This window comes from Mustelus asterias, chromosome 18, assembly GCF_964213995.1.
Source record: "Mustelus asterias chromosome 18, sMusAst1.hap1.1, whole genome shotgun sequence".
Classification (NCBI taxonomy): domain Eukaryota; kingdom Metazoa; phylum Chordata; class Chondrichthyes; order Carcharhiniformes; family Triakidae; genus Mustelus; species Mustelus asterias.
This window is the reverse complement of record NC_135818.1, coordinates 68,106,591-68,124,381: the sequence shown is the minus strand read 5'-3', so window position 1 is coordinate 68,124,381 and position 17,791 is coordinate 68,106,591. Positions and strand designations below refer to the sequence as shown.

Below are 17,791 nucleotides of genomic sequence, written 5' to 3'. Positions count from 1 at the left end.
TGTGGGGGAGCACTTCAGCAGTCACGGGCATTCAGCCTTGGATCTTCAGGTAAGCGTTCTCCAAGGCGGCCTTCACGACACACGACAGCGCAGAGTCGCTGAGCAGAAACTGATAGCCAAGTTCCGCACACATGAGGACGGTCTAAACCGGGATGTTGGATTTATGTCACATTATCAGTAACCCCCACAGCTTGCCTCCTGGACTTGCACAATTTCACAAGTTGTACTGTCTGGAGACAATACACATCTCTTTAACCTGTGTTGAATGCTCCCTCCACCCACATTGTCTGTACATTTAAGACCTGGCTGGCTGTAGAGATTTGCATTCTAATCAGTATTCTGTAATTTGATTTCTGTGTCTGTGCCCTGTTTGAGAACAGATATCCACTCCATCTGACGAAGGAGCATTGCTCCGAAAGCTTATGGTATTTGCTACCAAATAAACCTGTTGGACTTTAACCTGGTGTTGTGAGACTTCTTACTGTGCTTACCCCAGTCCAACGCCGGCATCTCCACATTATAGAAATCAATGCATTGGAGTTGAATGAGAAAAGGGAGGAACTCGTCAAAGGTAAAGGAGTAAATGTACAAGCATTGTTTTTGTCTGTTGCACTGCCTATTTTCTGGGTTGCTTGACGATTTGCATACTTTTGATTCAAAGCAATTTGTATTTGGCAAGGCTTTACACTCGAAAGGCACATTGTTAACCATGTTTTTATGTTGTCAAATCTGCCCTCTAATGGCTGAAGTTCAAAGTGAAGTTTATAGGAATGTTTAGGATTTCATACAGAATTTGTGTATCCCACTTGAAGATGATTTTTGAATAACATTGCCATATTGCAGCTCAGGGAGCTTTTTTGTTCGGGGACCACACTGCATATTTTTCTCACTCAGTGCGACTTAGGAGCAGATTTTGGAATGATACATTCAGCACAACAGTAAATGGAATTTTTTTAAAGTTGAGGTTTCAAGGAAAGAAACATTTGCTGAGCAAGAATACAGCAATATCATCGCAAATTAAACTTAAATTCAGCAGGTAATAAAAATCCACAGTGAGAGAGGGTCAGTGTTTGTGTGAGTGAGAGTGGGTCCTTGAGTTTGTGCTGGTGTGCAGTGGTAAGCATGAGAGAGAAAGTTGAGATTTGATGCAAGGCAGACTGACCCCCACACAACACACTCAGGGCCTTGCACTGCCGGCCACACACATTTAGTCACTCACTCGCACCCACTTTCTCAAACACACTCTCACTCCCACACACACCTCCCTGGTTCAGGTGCGACATCACCCTCCCAGGGACAGACAAAGAACAAAACAATACAGCACAGGAACAGGCCCTTCGGCCCTCCAAACCCGCGCCGCTCCCTGGTCCAAACTAGACCATTCTTTTGTATCCCTCCATTCCCACTCCGTTCATGTGGCTATCTAGATAAGTCTTAAACGTCCCCAGTGTGTCCGCCTCCACCACCCTGCCTGGCAGCGCATTCCAGGCCCCCACCACCCTCTGTGTAAAATATGTCCTTCTGTTATGTGTGTTAAACCCCCCCCCCCCCATCACCTTGAACCTATGACCCCTCGTGAACGTCACCACCGACCTGGGGAAAAGTTTCCCACCGTTCACTCTATCTATGCCTTTCATAATTTTATACACCTCTATTAAGTCTCCCCTCGTCCTCCGTCTTTCCAGGGAGAACAACCCCAGTTTACCCAATCTCTCCTCATAACTAAGCCCCATCCATACCAGGCAACATCCTGGTAAACCTCCTCTGTACTCTCTCCAAAGCCTCCACGTCCTTCTGGTAGTGTGGCGACCAGAACTGGACGCAGTATTCCAAATGCGGCCGAACCAACGTTCTATACATCTGCAACATCAGACCCCAACTTTTATACTCTATGCCCCATCCTATAAAGGCAAGCATGCCACATGCCTTCTTCACCACCTTCTCCACCTGTGACGTCACCTTCAAGGATCTGTGGACTTGCACACCCAGGTCCCTCTGCGTATCTACACCCTTTATGGTTCTGCCATTTATCGTATAGCTCCTCCCTACATTATTTCTACCAAAATGCATCACTTCGCATTTATCAGGATTGAACTCCATCTGTCATTTCTTTGCCCAAATTTCCAGCCTATCTATATCCTTCTGTAGCTTCTGACAATGCTCCTCACTATCTGCAAGTCCTGCCAATTTTGTGTCGTCCGCAAACTTACTGATCACCCCAGTTACACCTTCTTCCAGATCGTTTATATAAATCACAAACAGCAGAGGTCCCAATACAGAGCCCTGCGGAACACCACTAGTCACAGGCCTCCAGCCGGAAAAAGACCCTTCCACTACCACCCTCTGTCTTCTGTGACCAAGCCAGTTCTCCACCCATCTAACCACCTCCCCCTTTATCCCATGAGATCCAACCTTTTTCACCAGCCTACCATGAGGGACTTTGTCAAACGCTTTACTAAAGTCCAAATAGACGACATCCACGGCCCTTCCCTCGTCAACCATTCTGGTCACTTCTTCAAAAAACTCCACCAGGTTAGACGTGATCTCGCCCTCCCCCTTGAGAAAATTAAGACCGCCAGATGTCTGGGCCCTTGGTCCTGAGCACCCAATAGCACACACCTCCCCTCCAAGCACCCACAAGACACTTCCTCTTTTTTTTCTCACATGCAAACCTCCATTCTCTCATATGCATTCTCTTCGGACGTGAGCTTTTTCTGCTGTGCACCGTCTGTCGTGGTCACACACTGGTTCCCATCACCTCTGACCCTACCTGCTCCCATTGAACATGTCTTTCCACTCCGATCCCTAGTTAGAAACAGATACTCAAAACTTTCTTGGCAACTGCTGACTCGTGTTCGCTCATCAAATTGCAGGCTGGCTTCATCCCTACATTGGCTGCTGATAGGCAACCAGTCTCAGCCAATGAATGGAAAAACTAACCTGTATTTGGCTGAGCAGGCACAGAATTTTCTGAAATTCTTTCAGGAAGTTTTGAAGTTGAACTGCGACTTATACTTGGGAGGACCAAGGTATAATGCCTTGTGGACTAAATCAGGCCCATGGGCTACGGCTTGGAAATGTATTAAATAGTGGTCCAATGCTAAATATTTTGAGAAAAGCTTGTACGGTTGGATACAGAATCAGAGTCAAATTTTAGCTGGGTATTGAAGTGAGGACTAATCCATAAGTGGAAATGAATTACACTAGCAAAGCACTTAAAGTAAGCTGGATGTTGGTACCCTTTTAGTTTGCTCTTGTGTAGAATTAAGATTCACAGTATTTCACTGAGCTAACTTGTACACTTCTGAAGAGCATGAAATTTAGCCGAGAATTGTTTTTACTGAGTTGCTTTTCTGTTGATTTGTTGAACAGAATGTTAACTTTTTGTTTACCTAAATACAAATTTATGTTCTGAAATTCAAACTGTATTTCAAAGTGAAACTACTCTTGCTCTTGACTGCTAAATTGATCTCTTTCAACTAATTCTAAATTTACTGTTTCTCACTCCTCTTTAGACGTTTCCACAACTGAGAAGGCAGTGCTTTTCCAGAAGAAATTACAACAGTGTTGTATTGTATTTGACTTCATGGATTCACTAGCAGATCTTAAACTGAAGGAGTACAAGCGCGCTACCCTTAATGAACTGGTGGACTTTGTCGCAGTTGGTCGAGGAATCTTGACAGAACAGAACTACCCTGAAGTAGTTAAAATGGTAAGTTTTTGCCCTACAAGCTTTCTTTCCCTAACTTTTTCTGCATCTTGTCCCCTCTTTCCCCAATCATTGGGAACCTATATAGGCCCCACTCTGAAATTTAATCTCAGACACGTTATCCTCAACACTTCTTGACCACACTTTTTTGGTTATCCCTCCAGGTATTATTTTTCTCAGTGCCATTTTTGCTTTTAAGTCAGCCTGATCCTCAATGGGACATGTCTGCATAAAGATTCTAGACGCAAGATGTTCTCTCTGGTTTGTTACAATATTTCAGACTCCCAACTGGCTACTCTTTTGGCCCTCCATTCGCTGCAGCTGTCAAATCTGCTCAGTCGTGTTACCACAAAATTTTTGATGCCCTTATCCACAATAATCCCTTGCTCTCTTCTACCTTCACTGTTCCACTGAAATGGCTCCCTTAAGCCCAAGAGGAAGAAACTTGTATGTGTATAATGTAGAAGTGTTTTGTTGCCTTAGCTGGATCCTGCTCTTGCCCCCAGCATTTTTCCACAGAATAAGCTCAGCCTCCTTCAGTGCTGTACTGTGCTGGCTTTTTGGAGTAATTCAGCCAGTCATATTCCCCCACTCTTTCCTCATATCCCTGCAAAGTTTTTGCTGTGAAATATTTATCCACTTCGTTTTTGAAAGCAACTACGAAATCTGCACCATCCTTGCAATCAGGCATTGCATTTCAAATTGTAGCCACTCATTGCTTTAAAAAAAAAGATTTTCTTTATGTTGCCATTGTTTTGTTGCCATTGGCTTTTGACAATTATCTTAAACCTGTTCCCTCTGTTTATTGACTGTTCAGCCAGTAGAAACTATTTCTGTGTATAAGTCCTTCATGATTTTAATCACCCCTCTCATCTCTTTGGTCTTTTCTTCTCTAAGAACAATCCCTGCTGTAGAAAGTTTAGCATGAAATCCTCTTCATGCTGGGTTCAGGGGACAGCAATGTATTTGTTTACAATAATGTATGTCCATCTGATTATTTTTTTTATCTTTACAGGAACTTCAATACTAGAGCTAAAATACAATCTGACATATTTGATCTAAGATACTTCATCAAAATACTTGGAAGTCAATCTTCAGAAAACACTGAACATCTAAGTATTGGTTTATACTTGATGCTCAATGAGTTTCATGTGTACTTTATTTTTGACAGTTGGCCTATCTATTGAATTGTTTCCAGGAGCTTCTGTATCTATCCATTAGCTATGATTTTGAACAGGGCATTAATTTTTCCAGTCCTTAATGCATGGAGTGTTGACAGAAGCTCAGAGATGCTGTTGAAGTAGCTGCGCAATGTGTTTTTGTCAGAACGTAGCTCTCTAATCAAAATCTATTGGATAGGATTAAAAGGGGAGAATTCAATGTTTAATATAGTACTCTATTTTGTTATAGGTTTCTTTCAATATATTTAGGACACTTCCACCTTCAGAGTCATCAGAATTTGATCCAGAAGAAGATGAACCAACGCTTGAAGCATCCTGGCCTCATTTACAGGTGAAACACTGCAAGTTCATATGTAAAATAGTTGGTTAATATGAATCAGTTATTTGAGAGGTAGCTTGGCCAAATACAGTGTTATTGGATAGGGTTTAGAATTCGTAATTCCTAAAATCTGAGCCCATTGGGCCTGAAATTCGATCTTTTAAAATTCCTTCATGGGATATGGGAGTTGCTGGCAAAATCAGCATAAGCTTCTTCCCCGCTGCCGCCAGACTTTTGAATGGACCTACAATATATTAAGCTGATCTTTCTCTGCACCCTATCTGTGACTGCAACACTCTATTCTGCACCCACTCCTTTCCTTCTCCCCTGTGTACTCTATGAACAGTATGCTTTGTCCGTATGGCATGCAAGAAACAATACTTTTCACTGTATCCCAATACTTGTAACAAGAAATCAAATCATTTGTTGCTAACCCCTAATTGTCCCTGAACTGAGTAGCATGCCAAGCCATTCCAGAGGGCAGTTAAGAGTCAACCTTATTGTATTTGTCTGGAGTAACATGTAGGCTGGGCCCAAATGGGGCTTTGCAACAGCCGATGACAGTTTCATGGTCACCGTGACAGAGAGCAACTTTCAATTCCACCTGCAGCCACGGCAGGGTTTGAACCAGTGTCCCAGCTCATTGAGTCCAGTGACGTTGCCGGTACTGAACCATCTCCCCTGAATCATTTCCACGAGAGCACATTTATTGACGAGTGCTTCGACATTAAACATATTTGTTAAAGAAAAATGTTCTTGGGGTTTAGATCTCACTGACAGAGAGCTAAATACAGTTTCCCAACTTGCCATGTTGAAACTTAAACTGTAAGTAGTTCTGGCAGCATTTGTGGAGACAGATACAGGGCCAACTTTGAGTCTGTATGACTCTTCAGAGCTCTGAAGAGTCATGCATTTTCAAAACTTTAACTCTTTCGCTCTCCACAGATGCTGCCAGAACTCTGTTCTTTGTGTTTTTTCCCAAGTTGATTAGGTAGACTCATCACCCAGTGAGGGTAAACCATTGCGACAGTGGTCCTTCAAAAGTTTGCTTTTGTTTATTTATTCATTGGATATGAGCATCACTGGCAAGGGCAGCATGTATTGTTCACCCCTAATTTCCCCAGAGAAGGTGGTGGTGAACTGCCTTGAACCACTGAGGTCCATGTGGCACAGGTAATCTCAGTGCAGTGAGGGAGGAAGTTCCAGAATTTTGACAGTGAAGGAATGATCATATATTTCTAAGTCATTGTGGCGGGATAGGTGAATTGCAGGCGATGTTCTTTGCACCTGTTACCCTTCTCCTTCTAGGTGGTAACGTGGGTGTTTAGAAGGTGCAGTCAGGGGGTCTTGCAGAGTTGCTTTGGTACAGATAGTGTATACTGCTGCCACTGGTGATGGAGTGAGTGAATCTTTAGGGTGGTGGGTGAGGTTGCTGATCAAGTGGACCATTGTGTGCTGGATGGTGTCAGACTGCTTCACTGCTGGAATTTAAGGGAATCAGGAGATGAGTTACTGTAGAATTCTCAGTTTCTGACCTGCTCTTGGAGCCACAGTATTTATATGGCTGGTCCAGTTAATTTTCCTTCAATGGAAACCTCCAACATGCTTGTCACAGGAGATTTGCAGAAGTAATATCCACCTGCACCTAAAATGTATACAAGCTATGGCGACTGTATATCTCGGTTCCTTTTCCCCCTCACTTTTGTTCTGATGGGGAAAAGTTCAAGTGTTCTTTGCATCCGAATGGATTATTGTGTATTTAACCTTTGTATAATATAGGAATTGCTAATTTGGGTCATGACCATTAGTTCTTCTTTCTTGCAATGCGATGCATCTTTCAGTAAAGCACTGATATTTTCATTTGTGTCTGTGGGTCGATGTATATTCCCCACCTGCACTATCCAACTTTTTGGTGGGCAGAGGGAAAAAATTGGAAATCAACAAGAAATGATGGTTGAAAGCAGATATTATTCAAACCTACATTTTAAAAAAGTTTTCCATTTAGAAGTAAGTGTTGTTACCTAATTGTAATTTAACTTGTCTCTTGCAGCTTGTATATGAATTCTTCATTCGATTTTTGGAGAGTCAAGAATTCCAACCTAGTATTGCCAAAAAGTATGTAGATCAAAAATTTATATTGCAGGTGCGTATATGCTTTTTGTTGACTAGATAATAAATGGTACATTGCCTTGACTTTCTCGGAACCAACTGTTCATGAAGCTAAGGAATCAAATAGTATAGTAGTATTCTCTGGCATAATTGTAAATTTGTGTACAGATAATATGTTGAACATACTTTTGAAACACATTTTTGTAAACTTTCATTGTTGTGCTATTGATTTCCCCTTGTGGTTCACCTTGGCCAGTGCAAGTGCATATGCTGTAATAGGACCTGAATAGTCTACAAGACTGCCACGATTATTGATTAAATTGCGGTTCATCAGTTTGACATTAAGTTCTGTGTGTGTCTTCCTTTAAATTTATCTGATCTGTTCCATGACATTACCAAGTATTTTATGCTGAACTTCTGTGATTATAAAGTTGGAGGTATGGTGACTGCAAAAACAATAAGATGACAAAATCTAGTATTTGTGATCTAGATGAGCTTTACAGCAAAGTTGAAATGTTTTTTTTCCTGGTTGCTTTCAGCTTTTAGAGTTGTTCAACAGTGAGGACCCCCGAGAACGAGACTACCTAAAGACTGTCCTGCACAGAATTTATGGAAAGTTTCTTGGACTTAGAGCATTTATCCGGAAGCAAATTAACAATATTTTTCTACAGTAAGTGTGTGATTGCCTGTTGTGTCAAAGATTGCTTTGAATGTAGTTACGCAAGTGTACTTTTTTAGTACTGGGTAATGTTCAACACTAATTTAAGATCAGTGACTTACTTCACCCCCACCAAAATTAGCAGCCTTACACGCAGTTCGTAGTGTTTTCCATGAGAGAAATTGCAATAGGATATGGTTACAGAAGCTTCCAGTAATTTACTGGACCAGTGACACCAAGGGAACCCCTTGTTTTAACAGAGTGACTGCTTCTGATGTCAGGGGGAATAATTAGGTACTCTGGAACTCCCTGTGCAATTGTTGAAAATTCATAGATTATAAATAGCTGAGATTCCCACACTGATCTTCCCACACTTTGTAGCACTCCACTGATCACAGCCTCCCAACTTGAAAATGCCCCCTTTAATCCCTATCTCTGTAGAAAGCTGGTTAGCGGATAGGAAGCCAAGAGTTGGCATAAATGGGTCTTTATCTAATTGGCAGGCAGTGACTAGCGGGGTGCCGCAGGGATCTGTGCTAGGATCCCAGCTGTTTACATTATATATTAATGATTTAGAAGAGGAAACTGAATGTGTTATCTCCAAATTTGCAGTAGGTGTGAGAGCTTCATCGTCATTTGGACAAGTTGATTGAGTGGGCATATGCATGGCAGATGTAGTATAATGTGGATAAATGTGAGGTTATTCACTTCAATAGCAAAAATAAGAAGGCAGATTATTATTTGAATGGGTATGAGAGGTGGATACTGAGCGAGACCTTGGTGTCCTCGTACATCAATCACTGAAAGTAAGCGCGCAAGTACAACAAGCAATAAAGAAGACAAATGGTATGTTGGCCTTCATAGCAAGAGGATTGAGTATTGAAATAGGGATGTTTTGCTGCAATTATATAGGGCATTGGTGAGGCCACATCTCTGGAGCATTCTGTGCTGTTTTGATGTCCTTGCTATAAAGGGAGTGCAGCGAATATTTACCAGGCTGATTCCTGAGATGGCAGGTCTGTCATATGAGGAGAGACTAAGTCAGTTAGGATTATAGTAATTGGAGTTAGAAGAGTGAGGGGGATCTCATAGAAACTTATAAAATTCTAACAGGGTTAGACTGGGTAGATTCAGAAAGAATGTTCCCAGTGGTGGGGAACTCCAGAACTAGGGGTCATAGTTTGAGGATAAGGAGTAAACCTTTTAGGACTGAGCGAGGAGAAATTTCTTCACCCAGAGAGTGGTGAATGTGTGGAATTCACTACCACAGAAAATAGTTGAGACCAAAACATTGTGATTTCAAGAAGAAATTAGATATAGATTTTGGGTCTAAAGGGATATGGGGAAAGGTGTGATCAGGATGTTGAATTTGAAGATCAGCCATGATCAAAATGAATAGTAGAGTAGGTTCGAAGAGCTGAATAGCCTAAGCCTGCTTCTATTTTCTATGTTTCTATATTACTTTGCTTCCTGTCTTATAGCCATTCCCCTATACTATTATATTACCCCTAATTCCATGAACCTTATCTTTCATAACAACCTTTTCGTGTGGCATCTTATTGGTGCCTTTGGAATTGCAAGTATATTACATCTGCTGGTTCCCTTTTTTATTCTAGCCTACCAGTTAAATCCTCTAGAAACTAAGTAATTTGTCAAGCACTATTTTTCTTTTGTAAAACAATGTTGACTTTGTCTGATACTATGCATTAAGAGTTCCTCAATGATAGATTCCAGCATTTCCCCAATGACTGACGTCAGGCTAACTGGCCTGTACTTCTATTTTCTCTCTTTTTGATTGACAAGGGAGTCGAAGGTTATGGGGACAGGCAGGAGAATGGAGTTAAGCTACAATCCAATCAACCATGATCATATTGACTTGCAGAGCAGGTTGAAGGGGCTGAACAGCCTACTCTTGCTCCTACTTCTCAAGTTCTTACATAGATGTTCTTTTTCCCACGTTACTTGAATCTTGAACATTTGCTTACTTCCAATATACTTCGGACCATTCTAGAATCTGGGGAATTTTGGAAAATCATTATCTGAGGAGGTAACAGAAATTAGGAGGGGGCTTTCTTTTTGTTCTGCAGTTTCCTCAAAGGCCAATGAGCCAAGTGCCGAAAATATGATATGTTGGTCACACAAATGTTAGAGCTAGCCAGCCTATTGATTGTCAATATTTTGCAGGTAACATCAGGTTTGAATTCACTATTTGAGAATATAAAGATGGTGCCTTTAAAGTCAAATGTTTTGCTAATTTTTGCACACTGATATCATGGGTTTTAGTGTTCAGCATTGTTATTTCCTCATTGTTTTTCCCAGTAAAAATGCGCATGTTGCTTGTTAAAGCACAAACAGTTAACTTCAGTTCTCATTGCAGATTTGTTTATGAAACAGAACATTTTAATGGTGTAGCAGAACTCCTGGAAATATTAGGAAGGTAAGCAGCCACACACTCCAATGTTTCTAATTTTTCCCCTTCTGTCTCGAGGTTGTTGAATCAATTTAATAGTATTCTGATGCCCTTCCCAAATGACTGTTCTGAGTTCAACGCGAGCAGTGCTAGTTAATTAATTGGTGGCGAGAACATCATGGTCAAGTCTTGTCAGCAGCTACACAAATCCATTTTTCAGCATGGATCACTAAGCAGTGATCAGCGGTTACTTTAACCTTTCTAGTCTAGGCGTACTGAGGAAAATTTTTATCCAAGACTTGTATAATGTGTGTATCCCTCACATTCCTGATGCACCTTGTTACAGATGTACAGTAAAAGAAATTGGTTGGAGATACTCAAATGCTGAGTTCTTCTGATCTGCAGCCAGATGCTTACCAGCAGGGACATTGTGAGCTTTGCAAGCAGCTGCAATTAGCTGTTTCTGCCTATTTAGAACACTTCTCCATAGAACCATAGAAAATTACAGCTCAGACACAGGTCTTTTGGCCCTTCTTGTCTGTGCCGAACCATTTTTTGCCTAGTCCCACTGACCTGCACTTGGACCATATCCCTCCACACCCCTCTCATCCATGAACCCGTCCAAGTTTTTCTTAAATGCTAAAAGTGACCCCGCATTTACCACTTTATCCGGCAGCTCATTCCACACTCCCACCACTCTCTGCGTGAAGAAACCCCCCCCAATATTCCCTTTAAACTTTTCTCCTTTCACCCTTAACCCATGCCCTCTTGTTTTTTTCTCCCCTCGCCTCAGTGGAAAAAGTCTGCTTGCATTCACTCTATCTGTACCCATCAAAATTTTATACACCTCTATCAAATCTCCCCTCATTCTTCTACGCTCTAGGGAATAAAGTCCCAACCTATTCAATCTCTCTGCTCCACCAGGCATCAATCTTCTCCACCAGGTATATTTAAGAAGTGGCCTGAAAAGGATCAGGCGATGTTAAACGTTAATGGTTAATGTTGCAGCTTGATGGTCATGTATCGTAGCTATACTCCAGCTCATATGACAGAAATATGCATCTTTAGTAAATAGCTTACATAACGCATAAATAGTGCTTTGTTTTAAATGGTTTGCTGGCCTTCGTTTTTCTTCTGCACCCAAAATACTCTCCTCTCTTTATAGTGTGGGGCTGGGAAGGAACAAAAACACAGGAAGGGAGAGAGCCGTATAGACTGGAGATCTCTCCGAGATTATCAGTGCCATTTGTAGCTGTCTTTCTAAAATGTTATGATAAAACTATTGGTTAAAATGAACATTTTTGCAATCTTTATATTCATCTGGCTATCTGTGAAAGGTGACATTAAAAATATTAATGTATTAATATCATTGGGATTTTGTAATCTTTGTCACTCTTGGTTGCCACAATGTCGCGCATGCTTAACTCCTGGTTATAAGAAGTTTGGATGTATACATGGGATGTTAATTTGGTCAGACAAGAATGACATGTAGGCTTATATGGTTTGATGAGCAAATACCTGATATCCTTAAAAATATGAACCTTGGGGTTTGTGTATGTGATCATTTCTGTAAATTGGAGCTGTTCCTTTTTTAATATCGAACCTTTGTATAAGGTTCCCAGAGAAAGGGTATTGTTCTTGTATGCAAGGTATTAGGTGGATAATCTTTCCTGTTTTTCTGTTGACAGTATAATAAATGGGTTTGCATTGCCTCTGAAGGCTGAACACAAACAATTTCTGATTAAGGTTCTGCTCCCTTTGCATTCTGTGAGGACTTTATCGCTTTTTCATGCGCAGGTAAGACTGTTGAATGATCCATTTATATTGTAATTTTCTAGCACTCAATTGTTCAGCATCCACATCCAAACAGAAGATTGCTCTTATCTACAGGAGAAAATCACCACGATACCATCCATCTGGGAACTTTGCACCATATACGGCAGGCATGATCATTCTCATTCCGCTGTATCTTAAGCCTATGTTTTGTGATGCAATTTAAATTATTTTTGTTTGTCAAAGACTATGGGTGAAATTCTCCGCAAAATTTCTAAGTATTGTTCCTGGCAGGATTTCCGCTGGGTGGTCAACCCAGATCACAATCCACCCATGTTAGACATTGTTTTGGAGCTTGGGGTAATTCATGCCGAGAAAGAGATGTGTGGGACCTAAAGACGTTGACGATGCCAGCTGCTCCAGGGAAGCCTTCTGTGGCAGGGGCAGTCACTGACCACCCGAGGGTTCCAATGGCATCTGTCTGTGGAGACCAGTAATGATTTCTGCTGGCTCCATGTTGTGCTGGTGGTTGGGTAAATTCCCAGAGCTGGGTGAATATGGTTTAAAAACATAAAATGCATACTTAAATGAGGATTTAATTATGCTAATCATTACGCCCCTACTTGGGGTGAACCACATTATGTTGCCGGCCATGGGTGAGGGGTATCTCAAAATGAATCTCCCCAGTGCAATTCGTGTTATGGCCCCTCTTGCAAGAGTCTCCAACCATAACGCGATTTGCCCCTGTGTGCATGGGGCTGGTGAATCTCCCCCTATGAATCAAACTTTTATCACAGAGAATGGTGAAGGGCATGATATGTAGCCATTTATCAATTCTTTTTGACAATCTTTTGCAATGTTTAGGTTCTCTTCTGCAAAGTTTGACAGCATTTTCCAACATTGAAGTTAATCTTCAGTAGCGTTTGGATTTCCAATATGTGGAATTTGCAAGTTCTCTCCATGTCTGCATGGATTTGCTCTGGTGCTGGGGTTTCGTCCCACAGACTAAAGATGGATCATTGTAAATGCGCAGAGTTACAGGGATGGGGTGGGGGGGGGGGGGGGGGGGTGGTGGCGTGGAATGCTCTTTTGGAGAGTCGGTGCAGACTCTGTGGCCCAAATAGCCTCCTTTTGCATTGTAGGGATTCTATGAAATGCTCCAGAATGGATACTGAAATGGGAAAAGGAGCTATGATTCCTTTTGAGTTCCATGCAACCTCTTCTGTCAATAAAGGGGCTGACTCCAATGTCACAATTTTGGAATGATTAAGTTATTCCGTAGTTTCACCAGCACCATATTTTAAGTCATTTGATGTAGTCATCCTGTGACTCTAATTTCAGATCGAGACCCATCAATCCTCCCACTTTATCTTGCCTGTATCTTGTAAAAGGCAAATGAGGGCAGGTTAGCAAAGATGTTTGAACAATGTATTCAAGACTCTTGTGCATTTATCCAATTTTCAAATCAGCAGTTTTTCTATAAAAGGGTGAGGGGGAAAGAAGGAAGGGATTAGTTTGGGCTGTCTGAGATACCAATTAAGCTGCTGACGAAGCACATATCCTTTTTGGTATGTGCACTGTTTAAATTGCGAGTTGGGGTCTAATTATAAGAAGGTAACTTTTTTTCAGTTAACCGTTGCTAATTCTAATCTTGGCAAGAGGTGTTAATGAACTGCATGTAGTGGTGGAACAAGTTTATTTTGTTTAGCATCCTCGAGTTGAATTTTTCACATTTCTTCATCCTTTTTACGCGCTCTCACATACAGTTCCTTTGAAGGAATGACATACGGGATGATTTTTAGCATTGAGGAGCATGTCTTAGAATGTCTTTGTTCATAATGAAAATACCATCACCACCACCTTCTTTAAGACCTACTTTAAAAACTATCTCAGACTCCTGATATCCCCTTTTTACAAGGCAGATTTTAAAAAAATGCTTCTACAAAGTGACTGGCAAAATTAAATGTTCTATTTCTAACCATTCAGTTATTGTGGAGCAAATGTACATAATTTGGTTTTTATCATTCTTGTCACAGGACTATGGTTCTATAGGTGCAGGTCAGTGGGACGAGGCACAAAATGGTTCGGCACAAGCAAGAAGGGCCAAAAGGCCTGTTTCTGTGCTGTAATGTTCTATGGTTCTACTTTTAAATCCAATTTCTGGATATATTTCAGTGCAGTGGTTTTGACTAACAGCAAACTGCAGGAGTGAGAAATGGGTTAACACAAACCTTTCCACATATTAATTAACTTGGTGTAAATAAAGTTGTATCAGGTTAAACAATGTTTCACCAGGAGGTAATTATAATGCAGGAAAATAAGAAAAACATCTGCCTTTTAACTGCTAAAGTATTGCCATTTACAAGCAAGCTTATAGTTAGATTTGCAGAGTGAAGGATGTCTGGAGAGAAAACCATGAAACATTTTTATTTGGGTCTTAGAGCTAGTTCCTTCACAGTATATTTCCCATTTGTTTTAGTGGACAAATCATTACACCCGCAATAAAAGTTATTGTTGCAAGTTGGCTTACATTGGCACTGCAATGAAGTCACTGTGAAAATCCCCTAGATGCCACACTCTGGCACCTGTTCAGATACACTGAGGGAGAATTTAGCAAGGCCAACACACCTAACCAGCATGTCTTTCAGACTGTGGGAGGAAACCGGAGCAGCCGGAGGAAACCCACACAGACACTGGGAGAATGTCTGGGAATCTAACCTGGGTCCCTGGCACTGCGTGCACCATGCCGCGCCATGATGGGAATTGTATTAAGGTAGTATGGTATAATACTACACTATTCAACAACAATACCTTGCAGAAGAGCCATCAGAATCCACTTTAATTTCTCTTCTTTCTCATCTAATTTCTTGCTTTGTAAACTCAAAGATGAGCAGGTATTTTAGGCCAAATCTGATTGACAACCTGCCATGAATCACATTCTCTTAATTGATTTTCTGGGCGTACTGCACAAAAATAGTTGAGCCTTTTGTTTCAGATGTGACAGAATCAGTGAATATTCTTTTTTATGTTTAAAAGCTGTTCTTTTTACTAGCTCTAACAGTCATTTTACTTTTCTTTAACAGTTGGCTTATTGCATTGTACAGTTTCTAGAAAAAGATCCAACGTTAACTGAATCGGTACGTTTCAATAATGTTTCTCAATTAATGCTTTGTTTTAAAAAAAAATTAAAAGTCAGTTGATTTTAATGTTTGTCATATATGCTTCAGATCGTCAGGGGTTTACTAAAGTTCTGGCCAAAAACTTGCAGTCAAAAAGAGGTAAGCAAACAGTTTGAACTCGCGGTTTGCTAAAATGTGAATAGAAGGGTGGAGGGTGGTGTAATTAATAATGCAAAATTTTAATTACGAAAAGGAAAACTTTACTGTTAAATCACTCCAGTTGCCTCAGTAGCAGCACTTAATGTGCTGATTCAGAGTATCTTTAGAGTTGTGTTCTGCACATGTTTCTATTAGCAATCCTGCTGGATGCTGAAATTATCATTCAAACTATAAACCTCCATTTCAAAACAACTTAGTGGAAAGTTTAAATTTTTTTGTCATTCTTTGTAGATCTGCATACTGAATAAGGGATTTAATGAACACTCCTAGATATTTATTAGGATCCCACCACAAAATATGTACAATTCCATAATTGTAAGAGAAAATTTGTCATCTTAAAAAGACATGGAACTACCACATTCTTGTAGCTTCTATGAAAACCTATACATATACCATGCTTTGTATATGGTTTCCTATGTAGATTGAAAGCTGCCATTAAACACATGAATACTGATATTGAATTTTTCACACACTGAAATTCTTTTGTAAGAATGTACAGATTTTTAACGAGCTCTGCTTTGCAAGAAAGGGCAATCGGGTGAAAGCACAGAATCATAGAATGGTACAGAACAGGAAGAGGCCATTCAGTCCACCATGTCTGGCCCACTGAAGGAGCAAATCATCTGTTGCCACACGTCTGCCTTTTCCTCATCGTCCTGCACATGCTTCCTTTTCAAATAATCCAATTCCCTTTTGGGATTCTCGATTGAACCTGCCTCCTCCACACTCCTAGGTGGTGTTTTCCAGGTCCTAACCACTCACTCTATGAAAAAGCTTTTCCTCATGTTGCCATTGCTGCTTTTGTCAATTGCCATAAATCCGTGCCTTCTGATTCTCAATCCTTCCACCAAAAGGAACAGTCTCTCCCTATCCACTTTGTCCAGATGCCTAATAACTTTAAATGTCTCTATCAAATCTGCTCTCAACCTTCTCCAAGGAGAACAGTTCCAACTTCTCTCGTCTATCTATGTAACCGAAGTTTGTCATCCCTAGATCCATTCTCTTGAATCTTCACTGAGCGCTCTAATAGCTCCACATCCTTCCTAAAATGTGTCTATAACTAGATGCAGTACTCTAGCTGAGGCTGAATGAGCGTTCTGTATAGGCTTAACATGACTTCCTTACATTTGTCTTCTGTGTAACTATTTATAAATTTAGGATGCCATGTGCTTTATTAACCACTCTCTCAACCTGTCCTGCCACCTACAATGATTTGTGCAAGTACTTGGGTCCCTCGGCTCCTGCACCTCTTTTAGAATTGTATTTTATATTCTCTGCATTCTTCCTACCAAAATTAATCCTTTCAGACTTCTCTGGAATAAATTTCACCTGCCACTTGTTTGTCATTTCTACAAACTTGTCTATGCATTCTATACACTCCTCACAGTTCACATCTGCAAATGTTGGCATTGTGCCGGTACATCAAGTTTCAGATCATATGTATAAGGAAGAGAAGAAGTCCTAAGACTGATCTCTGGGGAACTCCACTATAAACCCATCCTCCACTCTGTAGAACAAGCATAATTACCTGTTAATCATACCTGTTCCTGTTCTGCGAATTTCATATTCATACTGCTACTGTCATTTTTATTCCATGGGCTCAAACTTTGTCACATATTTCTTATAAAATGTCTTTCAGAAGTCCATGTAGAGCACATCAACAGCATTGACCTCATCAATTCTCTTTGGTATCTTATCAGAAACATAAACAAGTTAATTGCACACTACTTGCCCTTAACAAATCTGTGCTAATAATTTCCCTTAACCTGCATTTGTCCAAGTGACTAAATCAAATCTAAAAGATTTTCCTTATTTGAGGTTAAACTGATTGTTCTGCAGTTGCTGGGCTTTTACCATCCTTTGTTGAACAAGGGTGTAATATTTATAATTTCCAGTCCTTTGGCACCACCCCGAGTCCAAGGAAGATTGGAAAATTATGGCCTGTGCTTCAGTGATTTCCACTCTTGCTTCCCTCTATATCCGTGAATGCATCTCATCTGGTCTTGGTGCTCTCTCAACTAGACAGCTCATTCAGTACTTCCTCCATAAAAAATTTAAATCCATGAGGTAGTCCCCTGGCGTTGTCAATTACCCAACCAGTAACACACAGCACTTCCTTCCAACTTATTTCTAATACTATAATTGGGATTGTAACTTTGACTTTGGTTTTTTCTTCTTGGTGGTTTAAATTTTTTACTCTCCATTTTATCCATAGCAATCATTGTTGAAGTATTGTCAGAAAAATGTAACTGATTATAGCCACCAATAATCTGGCTATAATTTCCATTATCTAA

General features: G+C 40.7%; 1 protein-coding gene across 3 annotated transcripts in view; it reads left to right on the top strand.

The window, feature by feature from the left end:
• ppp2r5eb (protein phosphatase 2, regulatory subunit B', epsilon isoform b) overlaps positions 1 to 17,791 on the top strand; it is an 80,395-nt gene that overhangs the window by 49,342 nt on the left and 13,262 nt on the right. For 2 of the 3 annotated variants that reach the window (XM_078234240.1, XM_078234241.1), the window contains exons 2-9: positions 3,516 to 3,712; positions 5,120 to 5,221; positions 7,260 to 7,352; positions 7,858 to 7,988; positions 10,354 to 10,413; positions 12,075 to 12,183; positions 15,243 to 15,296; positions 15,387 to 15,437. In XM_078234240.1, coding sequence (XP_078090366.1) covers positions 3,516 to 3,712; positions 5,120 to 5,221; positions 7,260 to 7,352; positions 7,858 to 7,988; positions 10,354 to 10,413; positions 12,075 to 12,183; positions 15,243 to 15,296; positions 15,387 to 15,437 — 797 coding nt within the window. Of the gene's footprint in view, positions 1 to 348; positions 572 to 3,515; positions 3,713 to 5,119; positions 5,222 to 7,259; positions 7,353 to 7,857; positions 7,989 to 10,353; positions 10,414 to 12,074; positions 12,184 to 15,242; positions 15,297 to 15,386; positions 15,438 to 17,791 lie in introns of those variants that run through there. The other variant, XM_078234242.1, reaches the window with a different exon arrangement.